This window comes from Poeciliopsis prolifica, unplaced genomic scaffold, assembly GCF_027474105.1.
Source record: "Poeciliopsis prolifica strain line A6 unplaced genomic scaffold, Auburn_PproV2 SCAFFOLD074, whole genome shotgun sequence".
Classification (NCBI taxonomy): Eukaryota; Metazoa; Chordata; class Actinopteri; order Cyprinodontiformes; family Poeciliidae; genus Poeciliopsis; species Poeciliopsis prolifica.
The window spans coordinates 1,187,327-1,204,253 of record NW_026562449.1 but is presented as its reverse complement, the minus strand read 5'-3'; the positions used below and the strand labels follow the sequence as shown (position 1 = coordinate 1,204,253).

General features: G+C 41.9%; 3 protein-coding genes across 3 annotated transcripts in view; 1 reads left to right on the top strand and 2 right to left on the bottom strand.

Moving 5' to 3' along the window:
• bhlha15 (basic helix-loop-helix family, member a15) overlaps positions 1-16,927 on the top strand; it is a 168,659-nt gene that overhangs the window by 36,737 nt on the left and 114,995 nt on the right. The gene's annotated exons all lie outside the window — the stretch shown is intronic.
• dlx3b (distal-less homeobox 3b) lies at positions 1,944-4,482 on the bottom strand. Its single transcript, XM_055021151.1, has 3 exons — positions 3,937-4,482; positions 3,088-3,272; positions 1,944-2,892 (listed from the first exon to the last, which is right to left on the bottom strand). Exons 1-3 carry the CDS (start codon positions 4,277-4,279, stop codon positions 2,575-2,577), a joined length of 846 nt encoding a protein of 281 aa, XP_054877126.1. The 5' UTR covers positions 4,280-4,482; the 3' UTR covers positions 1,944-2,574.
• On the bottom strand, positions 8,785-14,941 carry ace (angiotensin I converting enzyme (peptidyl-dipeptidase A) 1). The gene is made up of 12 exons (XM_055021139.1): positions 14,557-14,941; positions 13,382-13,549; positions 13,210-13,297; positions 12,456-12,599; positions 12,195-12,386; positions 11,955-12,052; positions 11,715-11,884; positions 11,368-11,591; positions 11,142-11,286; positions 10,869-10,967; positions 10,118-10,240; positions 8,785-10,034 (listed from the first exon to the last, which is right to left on the bottom strand). Exons 1-12 carry the CDS (start codon positions 14,791-14,793, stop codon positions 9,800-9,802), a joined length of 1,923 nt encoding a protein of 640 aa, XP_054877114.1. The 5' UTR covers positions 14,794-14,941; the 3' UTR covers positions 8,785-9,799.

The window sequence follows — 16,927 nt, the reverse complement described above, 5'->3', positions numbered from 1 at the left end:
AAAAACTTCACAAAAGTGGCAACCGGACATTTACAAATGTTTTTTGTTTCTTCTTCTTCTTTAAAGATACCAAGTATTAGGGAGATATGTTTTGATAGGTTTAAACACTTTGATGTTTTATTTAAGGGTGTGAAGGCTTTCATTGAGTGTTAAAGTCACATTTGTCACCGTTTTAAGCCGCTTTATAAACCTCTTTTATGGCCTTTTATGAAGTAGTTAAAACCTTTGCAGGTTTATTATCTTTTGAAGTTTGACATGACTGACAGCAATGAACCCATTTCAGAATTAATTTTAAATGGTGTCATAATTCAACGCCTTGGCAGTATTAGCAGTAATAACAGTTATCACTGGTGCTGCCTGTAAAAGCAGGCCACTTCAGGAACAGCACTGGATCAGCACTATAGATGCCATATTTTTAGGTTATTAAAAAAAACTCAGGGAAAGTTAAAAGTGTCCTGCTTCATCTGGAGAAGTATAGTCAAACGCAAACCGAAAACATTGCAAAAACGAGCAAACAAAAAAAATATGTCGAAAGGTGAAAGTCAGAAAAAGGATGAGACTGAAAGGTCATCTCCATTTATGTTTAAAAATAGTTTATAAAGGTGGCAGTGGATTTGGAAGTGTCATCTGATGATGTATATGAAATTAAAATATTTTTATAGTTATTATTATTAGTATTATTTAAATATGAATATTGAAGTGGAATGAGGTTGAAAAGTAAAAACAAATAATAATAAAAAGTCAACCTCTCAGGATTGATCAAATGATCTTCCCAAACTGACCAGAGTCATTTTGAACAGGGCAGTTCAGCAGCCCACCGGGACCCGGACACGACCCTGACAGCAACACCTCCACGGCTGAGCGCACAGCACTGCAGCAACTGCTGGCAGCACAAACGACTCATTACACAGAAAAGAAGAGAAAAAAATACTACATGAATCAAAAACCCACCGCGGTGCATTTTCTCTCCGTGTGTCACGGCGCGCTGGTGGTCCATGTGGATGACGTCACACTCAGCAGTTTGTCCATCATGTTTGGAGCATCGAGGATTAATAACGACGGCAGTTTAAAGAAGCGCAGCTGCTTTCTGTCCTTTTCTTTCTCAGTGTGTCATGGCGTCTGAACAACGAGGTCACGTCAAAGGTTCCAATTAGAACGTGAGAAACCTCCTCTACTTCCGGTCGTACGGCCTTTTTTTTTAATCTGTAAAGATTTCCTCTTCCTGTGGAAACAAAGTTATAAAAGAAAAAATGTAACCTTGAGTATTTTTTAAAAGGTAGAGTTTCAAATCTAAATGGTTTCATCGTGAAGCTCGTGGTTGTTTATTCACATCCGATACGCTCAGAGGTGCGCGTGCGTCTGTGACGTCTCGCCGTCTCCTTGCCAACGTGCCCTTTGATCCGGCAACAGAACAGCAATTAAATCCACTGACTCCAACATGTCTGCAGCTAGAGTACTGAAAATACATTATTATTATTATTATTATTATTATTATTATTATTATTATTATTATTATTATTATAGATTGTCTGATTTTCAGATGTGGGGACGAATTTAAAAAGTTACACAATAAATATGTGCATTTAGTCTTTGTGGTTTTCTTCCACAGGGCTTCAGAGGTTTTTCTATTTATTTTATTTTTTTATCCTCATACAGAATCACGTGCTCCACACAGCGGCCATGTGGACGTGTTGTTGGCGTGTTTCTCTTGTGTTCATAACCACCAACAGTCCACGGATCCATTTGAAATTCTGCCTCAACACTGGAGGCTTCAACGTCAGCCGACAATAATCACAGACAACCGGCGTCTTTTCACGGCCCGATTTTGCCGCATTAACGTAACACGCTCCTCTGAATTCCCAAACCACTTTCTGCTCGTCCTGCGTCCTGCAGCCGAACCTTCACGTCCACAGGTTTGTGTAAAAAGGGCCCGAGACACAGCGAGCATTTAACACCTTTATTCATCAGACAGGAGGGCAACAGTTTGACTCATTACATGAATAGAAAAACGTCCAACAGCACCGCGGTGCTCTCTCTTGTTCAAATATGATCATAGTGGTTCTGCATATATATTTATATAAAAACATTTATTTACAACCTTCAGCATTTTTTTGTACAAATCCTTATAAATATGTCCTGAGTTTTTTTTTTTTTTTTTTTTTTTTTTTTTTTTTGCTATTTTCAAAGTTCTCCACAAACCAACCCACATGCATGATTGGCTGCAGCAGTTTGTGATTTAGTTTGTGTTCAGGCTACTTGTTTTGGGGGGGGCAGAAAAAAAAACGACACTTTGCATATCATTTTACAAAAGGGTTATACGACAGAGGTGATAAATAATTTAAAAAATAAAATACGCCAGATGTCCCTTAAATATGCTGCCAGAAGTGATTAGAAATCCCTTATGTGCTTTAAAAAATAAAAATCTGGAAGTCCAGCTCTGAAACGTGTCTGCGGACATCCAGAGGCAGAGAGCAGTGTTTGGTTTCCGGTCTCCTCTCCATTGGAGTTTCGCTCTGCAGAGTCACTGTGGGGAGGACGCGTGAAACGCCACGTGGGTCTGCGGCCGAGTCCGAGTTAGTAAACGGCTCCCACGCTCTGCTGCGGCACCGGGTGGTGCACGGTGCCCGGATGCTGTAGGTGCGATCCCTGCTGGTACCAGTGGTTGGTATAATCCTCCAGGTAGGGCGGCGACGAGCTGTGCGCCGGCTGCGGCACCTGAGGCCGGCTGATCGGCGTGTTCTGAGGGGTGCTGCTGCCGTCCCAGACGGCGGGGGAGGGCGGGGAGTTACAGGCCATGGAGTCGCTGGCGTTGGGACTGTGCTCCAGGGGAACCTCGCCGTTTTTGTACAACTTCTTGAACTTGGATCTCCGGTTCTGGAACCAGATCTTGACCTGAGAGAAAAAAAAACAGGAGTTAATGACTGACCTAAAATTAAAAAATATATATGTATAGCCTATATGTTGCTAGAAAAAAAACCCGCCACAATTGTATCTCTTTTTTATTTTATTTTTTTTATCCAAACATGTTTTATTACATTTTTGAGCACGTGGGGGAAGTTTTTCGTGGAGGCTGTAAATCAGGCTCACCTGAGTCTGGGTGAGGCCCAGCTGCGCCGCCAGCTCCGCTCTCTCGGGCAGCGCCAGGTACTGCGCCTTCTGGAAGCGCCTCTGCAGGGCCGCCAGCTGGTAGCTGGAGTAGATCGTCCTCGGCTTGCGGATCTTTTTGGGCTTTCCGTTCACCATGCGGACCTCCGGCTCTGGTTCTTCTTTGACTGTAAAATTTTACGGCAAAAAAAAAAAGAAGAAAAAAAAATGAATCAAAGTGATCGCACATCATAACTGATGAGACAAAAATATAAAGAGGAGAGAAGGTAAACGGGAACAGTGAGTTAAGCCTGAACTCTGTGCGAAGCGAGTTTAAATGTCAGAATTGTATTTATTTATTTTTAGTCAGTCACTAAAATAAAATGAAGAATAGAAATTAGATATTTATAAAAATTTGATAACGTTTGACGAAATAAAAAAATTATTAAACAAATAAAAAAATAAAAACAAACAAAAAAATATATATAAGTATTTTTTAAAAAAACTAAAACTAAGCGTAAAAATTCCATGAAATATAATTTTCAACCGAGCAAAGCAGCTCAGTGAAATTTTTAATTTAGTCTCTGTTCTTACAGCTCCTAATGAATGGTTTTTACAGCACGGCCTAATCAAAGTTTCATCTAACTACGTTCTAAACTTTTATTTCATTCAGTTAAACAGTTCTAACAGATTTTGCAATTTCCTTTAAAATTCTGTCTTTTTTATTTACCAAAAACTCTAAGAGGGAATCGGTCCCGAAACCATCTGAGGACATTTTGGACTGAAACCCAGTGGAAGCGCACAGAGCTGCGGCCGGAGGGGAGCAGCGGGGGGTCTGTGTTTGTCGCCTACCTGATCCGGGCGGCGAGGCCTGCAGGTGATCTCTGCTGTAATGTCCGTACTGTCTGTAGCTGTTCGTGTAGGGATACTCGGACTTGGTCGCGTACGCTCCCGCCGCTCCCATCCCGTTCAAGTTGAACTGGTGGTGGTAAGAGTTCACGGGTTGTCCGTACGCCTGGCTCTGGTAGAACTCGTGGTGGCCGTGGGCCGTCTGCCCGCTGTAGTAGCCCATGTCCGTCACCGAGGACTCGGGGAGAGTCGGGGAGTCCTTGGAGCTCGGGTGGCAGCCCATAGATCCAGGGAGGTCCGTCAGAATACTCGCGATCTTCTTCTCGTAGCTCTGACCGGCGCTCATGATGAAAGAGACGCTCCGGATTGTTAAAGCAAAAAGGAAGACAAAAAATAAAAACACGAAGAAGAAGAAGAAAATCAGTCCTCCCCCCCACCCCCTCCTGATGGATTGATTAGCTCTGAGGTGTCGCGTCAGGAGCAGCAGTGTTGTGCACTCCGAGGGTGTTGCTGAGGATATAGTCCACTGAAACTCTTCCAGCTGCAGAAACTTTCTAATGGCATCGCTCAGCCTCTGAGGCGCAGAGTTATAAAGAGCTGAGCTGCTATCCGCCTTCCTATTGGCTGCCCTCCCTCCCCCTTCTCCCCCTGCCCCCTCCTCCCTCTGCGCTCCGGGCGCAGTCTTGATGGAACCCAGCCTTCAGCCGGGGGCGCATATGCACTCGCTGCCCCCCATAAACTCATTTTTCTGAACGTTTACCTGCGAGCCGCGCGGGCTCTGCACACGTTGAAACGAGGTCAGCACCGATCTGACCCCCCCCCCCCTCCCCCCCCCCCCACCCCCTCCGATGTTGCAACACGGTGCGGCGGGCATGTTTTCCAAAGACTAATCCTGCAGCCAGACCGTCTCCCTAATGTTTTATGCAATGTTTTCTTAACAATGCCTTGAGATCACGCTTTACTGAACGACTGCCAGCCGGCTTCCCACTGACTGCTGTTGTCATTTAAAGGCAGCGGAGGACTGGGAAGTTCTCATGAAATGCAATGGAAGAGAGAGAAGGAGAACAAGAAGAAGTTTAAAAAAAAAGGTTCAACTGATGTGTCCTGAGGGTGAATTCCTCTCTCCGCTCATCTTGTTTGTGAATATGCAAATCAGCACAGCTACAAGTTGACCGCACTGAGGCGAGCAGTGACAGAGGTAAAGGAGATATTCCTCTAACACATTCAAATAAATCAAATATTGAATCAGTTTTATTTAAACAGCTCTTTCGTCTTATTTCTCTGGCTCGTCTGTTAATAATACGGTGCACAGCGCCCCCTTGTGTAACAAGTGGTAAATCTTTTTTTTGCATTTTACCAATTAGGTTTCTGTTTGTAAACATAGCGCCAGTTCACAAGCGTCTCAATAAGGTGATTCATACTATGAAGTTGAAAAAAGAATAAAATGGGGCTTGACTTTCTTTACCGCCTCAATAGAACTTGTTTCCACTCCAGTCATCTGCAACCAGCAATTTCTGATACAACGTCGCCCCCTTCTGGCCACAACCGGAAATTCACACTTCACAAGGCACTGTTATGATGATGATTAAGATGATGATGATGATGATGAAGAAGAAACCAAATCATATTTACCTATCTTTAAAACACTCACAAAAAACATGTTAAAATAGGAGTTTTGTGTGTAGAGTTTTGAAGAAATATGAAGTTAAAATGACAGAAAATTTGAAAAAGTATAGTGCAATGAATACCTGCTGCATGCAGTGAATACCTGCTGCATGCAGTGAATACCTGCTGCATGCAGTGAATACCTGCTGCATGCAGTGAATACCTGCTGCATTGGGCTTTTGTGCTAATTTGAACAAACTGTGCAGTCTCTTTGTTTGGATAATTCTTATTTCTATAAATGCTTTGTTTTGGTGATGAATTTGCTAAATTAAAATAGACACTTATATATTTTTACACATATATTGTAAATTCTTTCTGATAAAAGCAGCTCCTCAGCTCAGAACAATGCTCACTCCTGTCCTGAAATGTAGCCACAAATTCCTCATTGGCTCTTCTGGTCCTCTACATGCATCCTGTTTCTCATTTCATACGTCGTTAAACGTGTTTCTGTTGGGACCCAGTCATGAAGGACTGAACAACTTACAGGAAACAAAGAGTCTGACAACTGCTAATCCCAGAATGCATTATCAGTTTCTAGAAGGAACAGGAAGCACAGCAGCTGAAGCACCCAACACTGGGCCTGGCTGCTGGTGGTGCATTCCAGTTAACTGGGACGTGGGAACTCAGAACTGGGTTGGACGTCTGAGTTCCCACGTTGGGTAACAGGGTTCTAGTTAAGAGGCCAGAATTGTAACTTGGTTACATCCACAGACATTGTTTGCAGTAACTCTTACAAACATTTTAATGTTTACTTTCCATAAGCAAACACCCTTTTAATTTGTTCAGTTTAGAGTTGCAGGCACTGCATGCAATATTGATTTTAGATGCACAGTCACAAAGGTGTCTTGTAAAATAAACGTTTCCACAACATCCTACTAAATGTTAACGCGAGGAGCGGCCATTTTGAAACACAAAGTGAGCCTCATAAATCGTCATGGGGTAGTGGGAGTTGCTCCCATGCTTCCAGACTTTGGAGGGCCTTTTGATTTTTTTTCTCCGACTTTGAAGTGAGAATTTCCCATTTTTGACTACAGCTGGAATACAGCAAAACACCCTGCCTCTTTATTGCAGGGAACTACAATGGTGAGGCACAGACAAGCATGTGAATCCCACATCTTTGTTGGTAGAGACAAGGAGAATCTCATCCTTTGGGGAACCCTGAATCCAAAGTTAAACTTCTATCTACTATCTACATTCTGTCTTATTCAAAATTCTGCAGGACTCTTTAAACCACAGATTCCCTAAAGAGAGATGTCTCTGATGGTTCTCTCTCCACTGTCCTGTGACAGACTGCAGTTTCACGCTGGCTGTCTTGCTGCTCCAGCTGCATGTTTCTCCAAACAGTACTGCTGCCACCGTCCTGCCTCAAGTCAAGGATGATCACCAGCTGGGTGACCACAACTGGTTTTCCCCACCGAGAAGCAAAAGCACCTCTGATCACTCTTATGATGGATACATTTACAGTTAGGGCCAGAAATATTTGGACAGTGACACAGGTTTTGTTATTTTAGCTGTTGACAAAAATATGTTCAGAAATACAATTTATATATAGTATGGGCTGAAAGTGCACACTCCAAGCTGCAATATGAGAGTTTCCACATCCAAATCAGAGAAAGGGTTTAGGAATCATAGCTCTGTAATGCAGAGCCTCCTCTTTTTCAAGGGACCAAAAGTAATTGGACAATGGACTCCAAAGGCTGCAAGTAACTCAAAAGGCCTTTCCTCGTTAACCTGTAATCAAGTAAGTAGTTAAAAGGTCTGGGGTTGTTTCCAGGTGTGTGGTTTTGCATTTGGAAGCTGTTGCTGTGACCAGACAACATGCGGTCAAAGGAGCTCTCAATTGAGGTGAAGCAGAACATCCTGAGGCTGAAAAAAGGAAAAAATCCATCAGAGAGATAGCAGACATGCTTGGAGTAGCAAAATCAACAGTCGGGTACATTCTGAGGAAAAAGGAATTGACTGGTGAGCTTGGGAACTCAAAAAGGCCTGGGCGTCCACGGAAGACAACGGTGGTGGATGATCGCCGCATACTTTCTTTGGTGAAGAAGAACCAGTTCACACATCAACTGAGGAACACTCTCAGAGAAGTAGGTGTATCTGTCTCTAAGTCAACAGTAAAGAGAAGACTCCATGAAAGCAAATACAAAGGGTTCACATGTAGATGCAAACCATTCATCAATTCCAAAAATAGACAGGCCAGAGTTAAATTTGCCCCAAAACACCTCAAGAAGCCAGCCCAGTTCTGGAAAAGTATTCTATGGACAGATGAGACAAAGATCAACCTGTACCAGAATGATGGGAAGAAAAAAGTTTGGAGAAGAAAGGGAACGGCACATGATCCAAGGCACACCACATCCTCTGTAAAACATGGTGGAGGCAACGTGATGGCATGGGCATGCATGGCTTTCAATGGCACTGGGTCACTTGTGTTTATTGATGACATAACAGCAGACAAGAGTAGCCGGATGAATTCTGAAGTGTACCGGGATATACTGTCAGCCCAGATTCAGCCAAATGCTGCAAAGTTGATCGGACGGCGCTTCACAGTACAGATGGATAATGACCCCAAGCATACAGCCAAAGCTACCCAGGAGTTCATGAGAGCAAAAAGGTGGAATATTCTGCAATGGCCAAGTCAATCACCAGATCTTAACCCAATTGAGCATGCATTTCACTTGCTCAAATCCAGACTTCAGACGGAAAGACCCACTAACAAGCAAGACCTGAAGGCTGCGGCTGTAAAGGCCTGGGAAAGCATTAAGAAGGAGGAAACCCAGCGTTTGGTGATGTCCATGGGTTCCAGACTTAAGGCAGTGATTGCCTCCAAAGGATTCACAAAAAATATTGAGAAAAAACTTTTTTGTTTGGGTTATGTTTATATGTCCAATTACTTTTGAGCTCCTAAAATGTGGAGTGTTTGTAAACAAATGTGTACAATTCCTACATTTTCTATCAGATATTTTTGTTCAACCCTTTAAATTAAATGTTACAATCTGCACTTGAATTTTGTTGTAGAGGTTTCATTTCAAATCCAATGCGGTGGCATGCAGAGCCCAACTCACAAATATTGTGTTACTGTCCAAATATTTCTGGCCCTAACTGTACTCTTACCAAGAATTTCAAAGAAACACAGTGTACTTCAGGTTTACCCATGAAAAATCCACCCACACACACACAACAGCCTTTAAACCTAGAATGCATTTTAATCATGTCTTTTAAATTATGGTCTTAGAAAAAGACATTCAAATCACATGCATTTTCATCCTTCAGCTTAAAACTACTGCAACACCACATTCTGCAATAAAGACACACCTGTTTGGCTAATGGGACTTCAAAATGATTTAAGCTTGAATAATGCAGTACTATGTTGCTTAATAGTTGACTTTGAAGATGGAATGCCAGTGTGGACCTGCAATGTGTGCACCAACTCCTTCCATCATGGAAATTGTTTTGCCAAATATTAAATGAAATCACACTTCAGAACACATGATCTGGAAGCATGAAATGAGCAGCCAGTCCCTCTGTCTGGGCGTCATCGTTCTGGAACCGACAGGCTGTTAAAGAACACCACCTGTGTAGAGCTGTTGGAGTCATTAGCTGCATTTTCATTATACACATAAGACAGTATATCCATATTCTGCTAATGTCAAAACAAATAATAATTTAGCAATTTTAATTTCCATCAAGTAAGAAATTAAATACCATACATGAATATACATGTTTATGCAGGAAATCATTAAAAATAATGGCAGCAACCATGTAAACAGTTACATGAGATATATTCATATTTAATTCAGCCATGTTGTTAACGTTCATCTATCAGCCAATCAGTGTTTTAATCAGGCGTTGGAGGCTCTAGATGTTATATCATAATGGAACCACACTCATACCTCATTACAATGTATTGGTTTTAGATGAAGACGCTGGTGTTCACATGGATCATTTATCATAAAGAGGAAAATAAATGGTTCAGATGCCTATATTTAGTAGGAAAACAAAAACTCACTGAAGGTTATTTCTATTGGTAGAAATTTAATTAATGGCATGTTCCCAGCATTGAAGAAGAGACAACAAACTCTTATTTTACTGATGTCCAGAATTCAAGTTCAGCAGAATTTCCAACATTTTAGATGGTGACATTTTATGTGGCCAAAATGTGATCAGAGCAACGTTTCTGTCAAATGAGGTGTTACCAAAGCCACTACAGAGTTGAGGTTTGTAATTCTGCATCGATACCGTCAGGGTAGCCCTCAGGGACAGGTGGAACCCAGTCGAGATCAGGCCATCCAATGGTCTCCTTGGCGGTTTGCTCTTCCAGCCATTTTGTTAAGGGGTCAAAGTATTTGAGTAATGAGGTGGCATTTATTTCCCGTGTGCCTATGGCCTCCTGCAGCACGTCAGGCCAAGGCCTTGAAGAACCTGCCTCCAGAACTTTCCTAGGGAAAAAGGAACACACATTGCAACACTGAAATAAAATTTACTCATTTGTGGATTAAAAAAAAAAAAAATTCATTCCTACTTCAGGATGGCTCCAGCTTCTGTGGAACGGTAGATGTCACATGTGTGCAGAGGGCCGGTCTGATTGGCCACCTCACAGAGTTTTTCATGAAACTGAAATTGCAGGATGACGCTAACAAAGTACCTGCAGAGGAAAGAAGAACTTCAGAAAATAAAAAGCCCCCAAGCCCTTTTACCTCCTCCCTGTGCTCCTACTGCCATCTGCAAATATAGACGGCTTGATCCGAAACCAAAACCAGGAGGGACTCAATGCTGTCGATCACACTTATGTGATGCTCACGTCCTCCCCCTGCCATGACTGCTCACACTAGTTAACATGAGACAGATGAGGCCAACAAAGGTAAAAAGTCAGTGTGTGGCCCAGGACAGTTTTCAGTGCACAGGTCTTTGGAGAGACAGCTACATATGAGAGAGAGGAAGAAGACCTGGACTAAAACATATCTCCAAGTATGCTGATGATCCAGCCTTCAAGCTTACACATAAAGTGCTACGATTCTTGCAGTTAATATTCTCCCCATGTTTGAAGACTACAATACTATTGGTCTATTATTCCCACACCACTTATATACTGTATTAATGCAAGTGGAAATTATAAAATCATGTGCAATTTTAACACCCATTTAGTTTTCTATGGAAGTCTACCACCTAATTTGGAAAAAAAAAAAAAAGCTTCAGACTTCTAATAATGGGAAGTCCGAACCACATACTTAATTTTACTTATATTAGCATCATATGGGTGGAAGAGCTTTTACCTTATATATGGTGCGTTTCCAGCGATATGGTACTTTGCCCCAGCATCAAAGTGCTCCTCTGTACGCCTGGTAGGAGGGCAAATTCCTTGGTATTTTGTTCTGTGAAGAAATTTAGAAATCATGAACAGGTCAACAGACCAGGCTAAGATCTGGAACCACACAGTCTGAGTGACCGCAGAGAAAGTTTCCATAGGTTGCTATGGCTCAAACTCTCTGTGAATGATTTGATAAAAGAAACACCAGTCCTAAGATGCAAGCTTTATTTGGTCTCACCTGAGGTTCCACCAAGCAGAGTTGTAGTTCTCTGGAGGAATATTTCCATTGAACACATCCCATCTCCAGAGGTCAACAAGATAGCCAAAAGGAAGGAAAGCAACAGTCTCCAAAGCAGTCTTCAACAGGAAGTTCAGGTCACTTTCTGGTAAAAAAATAAAAAATACAGAATGGTTATTCTGTTTTAGAGTCCATTTGAATTAATGAGAAGATACCTGGTCAGTACCATCATCAGAGGTCACAGACTCCAGCAGGTTAATCTCATGTAGGTGCTTGGGTGTTGAAACTGAAAGTGACATAAGGTCACCGATGGCTTCATGGAAACCAGGGTTGGCTCCATCACGGAAGCCCACAGGCTGATCCTTGTACTGCAGGTAATACTGGATGTGGCCCATCTCATGGTGCACAGTGAAGAGGTCTTCCATGGTCACTGTGGTGCACTGCTTAATCCTGCAGGAATGAAACATCGACCAGGTTAATGGCATTTGAAGTTGCTTCCCCCAGCAGCTATAGTTTTTCAGGTTGCAGAGCAAGTGGGTTAGCCACTATAATGTCAAAGGTTACAAATTTGACCTGAAGTCTTTGCGGTTGTAAAAGTCCCAGGCAGATGCATGGCACACGACCTCCCGATCGTCAGGCTTAACAAGCATCGACCCTTCCCAGAACTCTGGCGGCATCTCCTTCAGACCCAGAGAGGTGAAGAACTCCTCGGCCACACGGAACATGTGTGTGGCATTGTAGCCCTGCAGAAAATAAATGAACATTTTAAAGACTGAGAACTAGCTTTCTCCAACCTCAATCCTTCATCCGCACCTGTCTGACCATCTCATCAGTCACGTCTAGGAAAGGTTTGGCAGGAAATGGGACCATCATCTCATAGAGGTTGTTCCATGACTGGGCCCACATATTTCCTGTTAGGATTAAGATGTAGTGGAGAAATCCTGAAACACTAACTGACACTGATGGAAATATCTTCATAGAGAAGGATCATTGACCATTTAGTGTCTCCATCGTGGCATGGAGCTTCATTTGTCTATTATACATGCATCTTACCCAACAGGTGTGCAGGGATGGGTCCTTCGAGGTTGATGTATTTGGGACCATAGAAGTTGTAGAGTTTGCGTCTCACAAAGGCATGCAGGTTCAGGTAGAGTGGTTCAATCGTCTCGTAGAGCTTTTCTAAATCCTCCTGAAAGGTTTCCATCTCATACCAAGAGCGCCAAGAAGCTCCAGTGTCATTAAAGCCTGAAAATGATTATTTTTTAAGACCCTGTCTGGATTTTTGCCATTTCATTTCAAGCCCATAGTTCTTACCGTCCCCTTGAGAGGCTTTGTTGCTGAGCTCCACAAACCTGGAATAGTACCCCTTAACAGGGACACCTGATACATTGTGCCAGCTCTCCCAAGCAAAGAGGAGTTTCTTGTAGCTTCTGGACTTGGCCAGAATTTCAGAGAGCTCTGAGATAAATGATAGTTACCCATTAGACAGAAAAGCCAACACGTTTCTGCAAACATGTTTCTGCAAATGAGTCAGATAACAGTCTGAAGTTTATTTTAAAGTATGAAGCTTTATCGTATATCTTCCTGCTCATCAAGGGGATAAAAGTCCTTGCAACAAGAAATGAGGTCCTGTTATGTCAGGGCCATGTTATCAGAACTCCAAATATTATTTCAAACAATCGGGTTAAGACTAATGTGAAATTTAAATCATGATGCATCTTAAGTTACACTGGATTTCTCCGATACTTGTAAAAGTGACTAAACAAACAAACAAATGTGTCATTAACAAAAAGGATCTCGTTTTAGTTTGTGAGTAATTCACTGAAGCAGTTTCCCTTCCAAATACATTCAGCTTGTTTAGCTGACAAAACAGAAGGTCCACTGATTGTGGCTTCAAAACCATTCAGTCAACATTTCTCCTCTAGCAATTTGAGGCCAAGGCACTTATGTTTTTAATTATATAAAAAAAATAATGCGTTGTTCACCACTTCCAGCTCAAAAACATAGTATAATAAAATTGCAGTTTATTGATGTTGCCAACTAAAGACACTTGTACATGTGGGATTACCAGGCTCCAGGTTCCAGGTAACATTTGGCAGAGGGTACACTTTACTTGTTGAATAAATGTTCTCCATGGTGTTCAGGATGGTGTTATACTATGAAGAGAAGCAAGTTTATGGGCATTAATAGGTCAGAAGAGACTATGTTACTGTAATTATAGTACATAAGGGCTACTGTACCTCCTCTCGCTCAACCTGTGGAAGGTTGGCACTACTAAGAAACTTGACATTAGTAATCAGCCTTCTGTCCTTCTCAGAAAGAGATGCAAGTACTTCCTTAGAGAAGATCTGCTTGGCCTTCATTCCCCAGGCTTCTGAGAAATTTTGATACACAAGGCTTGCAGCTACCTAAAAACAAGAGGCACTGCAGGTCAGTGATGATAGATAGGGAGGTTGAATGAAACGCAGTCCAACTCTAAACAAATATTTAACATGAATGCCTTGAAACTCGTGGTTATGTTAGAGGAAAGTTTGAGCTGTGCCATCAAAGCTTTTTAAAGGTGTCATCTCTCCTGTTGGGGCTCCAGTCCACTGCATCAGTGACTGCAGTGGAACTTTAAGAACTTTAAGAGATGATGGTTCAAAGGTGAATTTTACATTAAAAAAAAAAAAAAAGCCCTATTACAACTACTCCTCCCACTCAGCTCCCAAACGAAAAAACAGTTCAAACAACTTGAATCTGAGCATCTACAATCATTTTGTATCTCCATTTGTTGGGCTTGTGGTTCATTAAAGCCCAGTTTGAACTTTTGTCTGAAAATGAATTTCTGTAGAATTTTTCCAGAGGCCAGTGAGTTAATCTTCACTAATCATTAAGTAGATGAATAAAAAGTCATAATTACTCAATTTTCAGACAAGTCATATCAAAATACACCCAGAAGTGTTAGGTAGATTTCATTGAATGTCCTTTGGTGTTTCAGAGTTGTTGACTTTCTATTTCTTTGTTTAACTTTCTGCGCTCTGAGTGTGAAAAATACCCGAGGGTCAACACAGGTCAACAACACAACCAATTTAAGACATTTCAAAGTTCTTTTTTTAAAAAAAAAAATCCACCAAACTACAGGATTGTTCATTATAATGCAACCTGCATTGACTTTAAAAGTCAGTGTTAAATTTACCCAACCAAACTAAGTGCAAATCTTTACCTTTTCTTTAAAAACATGAAAAATGGGGTGTAGTGAATTCTACAAGTTAGAAAAATATCAGAAAGTGTCTCAAGTCAATATTTTGTTTCATTTCCCCATAATTGATGGAACAGAGTGGTGTGATGGCTTTTATCTAAAAAACAAAACAAAATAAAATACAACAAAATAAAATAAAATAAAACAAAGTGAAATAAAAACACCCAGTTCGACCTGCAGTCTGGAGTTGAACTCCGTCAGGTTGGTGCTGAGGTTCCAGCTGGCGGACTGGCTGTAAGACAGCGCCTCCTCTGCGGTGCTGTTGTAGTCACTGAGGAACCTCAGGGCATCCGAGGCGGAGTCCGCATAGTCCCCTGGCGTCCAGCGGACGGACAGAGCTTCACACAGCAACAAGACGGACAGCAGCGGCAGCCAGGCGGATTTTACCAACCTGTGGACGTCAGGAGCCATAGCGGACTGGCAGGAAGAGAGGAGGGACAACTGGTGAGGGACGAAGCACCTTCTGCTCCTCAGAAGCCGCAGAGTTGATTGACGGTAGCACGCGAACCTCCGTGTTTAAACCCTCCCTCCGAACCCGAGAGCTGAAAAGAATTGACCAATCAGAGGCGGGTGCTTCTGATGACCTGTCATTTCTCCATGTGAAGCCCAATCCCCGCCCCCTCCCCGCCTCAGCTCCAGATCCAGTCGGTCGTGTTGACCAGAGGCGCTAGGGGGCGCAGTAGCTCCTTCTGAAGAAGCCACAGCAGAAAATATCAGACTTTCTTTTTCATCTAGTATCAACTGATATTTTTTAATATGTGGTTGTTGTGATATATTCCTCGCAAAATAAATAAATAACTATTGATACTGAAATGCTTATGGCCTGTCCTGTTCTTTTCAGCCATATTGTCCGTCTCTATGTATGTTTTAATGAAACAGAATATCACTATCCACAATGTCCACCTCTAAGACCTTTAGGTTGGGAACTGGTTCTCTTAAAGGACAGTAGAAGGATGGAGATGTGGTGGGAACAGTTCCAGGATGCTGCATCTCCTGCACATTGACAGAAAGTCAGGATTTCTCAGACAGCGGATAAGTTGATTTATTCTTTATTTTGTACAACCAAAGCCAAATTATAAACCTGAAAATGGACAAAGTGGACCCTTTGGACACCAGTGGAGAAAGAGCATCTGTAGTGTCTCCTGCAGCCTCACACATAACTAAAGTCACCCTCACTTCTCTGAATTTATTCTGAGAAAAAAAAATATGCAAATTAAAAAGTCTATAAAAATCATTGAATTTTTTTTTTTTTGCCTACTCAGAGATAAAAGGCTTCCTTTCCATCAGATTATATTTTAAAATCTTCCCTTCATGTATTCAGTTGCAAATCTGTCAGAAAAATATTCTGTACATCCGTTTTGTTTTTGTCAAGTCACCTCCACTGACCGTCATGTCCACCCACAGGTCAGAAAATTCTTTGCAGATTTATGACTAAACTGCTTTGAAAAGATGCTGAAGAACCTTCAGGTTCAGAATCTCTAAAAATGTTGGCCAGGAAACTGACTGCAATCCCATAACTGGCAAAAATGACAAACATGTTATTCACTCAGAGCTCCTTCCTGATAGTCCTCTCCTCAATGACCCCAAAACACCTCTGACCTCAGAGTGACCTCAGAGGATCACTGCTGCCGGTCAGAGCAGCAAGTTATTGCAGATTTGATCTTCCAACAAAATATTTCTGAGCACGCGAACCTCCGTGTTTAACAGCAATGTTACATTAACCCCTCAAACATTGACCTTTTATAGTATATACTGTCAGGTCTGCATTGAAGTTATTAAAGTTCAAACATGTTCTTCTTCATGAGAGGTGAGAATGTTTAAGTTCACTATAGATGGTATTTATTGAGGTTTGAAGCTCCTACATCACAGTCTGAGAAATAACTGATTTTTTAAAACCTGATTCATCTGAACCTCATCCCACAAAACCTAATTTTGCACAACTAACAATTAGCCAAAGGCTAAAATGTGACATCTACCTGTAAATATTCTTTTATTTGCTCTGAGTGGGGAAAGAAGAAAAAACATGATGAGGATTTGAACGTTTCAGATCCAGCTTCACCATCACAGCCTCCAGGCTTGGAGTCGCAGAGAGACTCCTTCACTGGGTCTGGAGTTTCAGCTTCCTGATAAAACTGCCTCACTGCTCACAGCTTCCACTGCACCGTCACTGGGCTCGGCAGACAGGGACAGATCAGGAAAACCCTCCTGGTTCCACCTGAAACACTGCAGCTGCAGAGCTGCTGGTTCCTCTCTCTGGCTAAAGAATGAACATGATCATTTATCAATACCAAATGTGGAAGAGTGATGAGAGTAAGAGTAGAGACATGAAAAGTCTAGTCAAACACTCGAGGTAATATTTTGACCTCTTGTGCCTTGTGGTATCTGACAGCTTTTTATCCACCAATTTCAGAAGACATTCCATATTCTTGACTGACCTTCTGGAATTAAAAAATAAGATATCTATGGCTTATAGCTCTAATTTGATCATTTTGTCTTCTACACTGTTACATTGTGTAATCTAAAAAACAAACAAAACAAAAAAATC

Coding starts and splice junctions, on each gene's coding strand:
- dlx3b (XM_055021151.1), bottom strand. CDS start 4,279: ATGAGCGCCGGTCAGAGCTACGAGAAGAAGATCGCGAGTATTCTGACG. Junction 3,273..3,936: donor GGCCTCGCCGCCCGGATCAG/GTAGGCGACAAA, acceptor AAAATTTTACAG/TCAAAGAAGAACCAGAGCCG. Junction 2,893..3,087: donor TGGGCCTCACCCAGACTCAG/GTGAGCCTGATT, acceptor TTTTTCTCTCAG/GTCAAGATCTGGTTCCAGAA.
- ace (XM_055021139.1), bottom strand. CDS start 14,793: ATGGCTCCTGACGTCCACAGGTTGGTAAAATCCGCCTGGCTGCCGCTG. Junction 11,287..11,367: donor GTCTGTGACCTCTGATGATG/GTACTGACCAGG, acceptor TTTTTTTACCAG/AAAGTGACCTGAACTTCCTG. Junction 10,241..10,868: donor GGAAACGCACCATATATAAG/GTAAAAGCTCTT, acceptor TTTCCTCTGCAG/GTACTTTGTTAGCGTCATCC.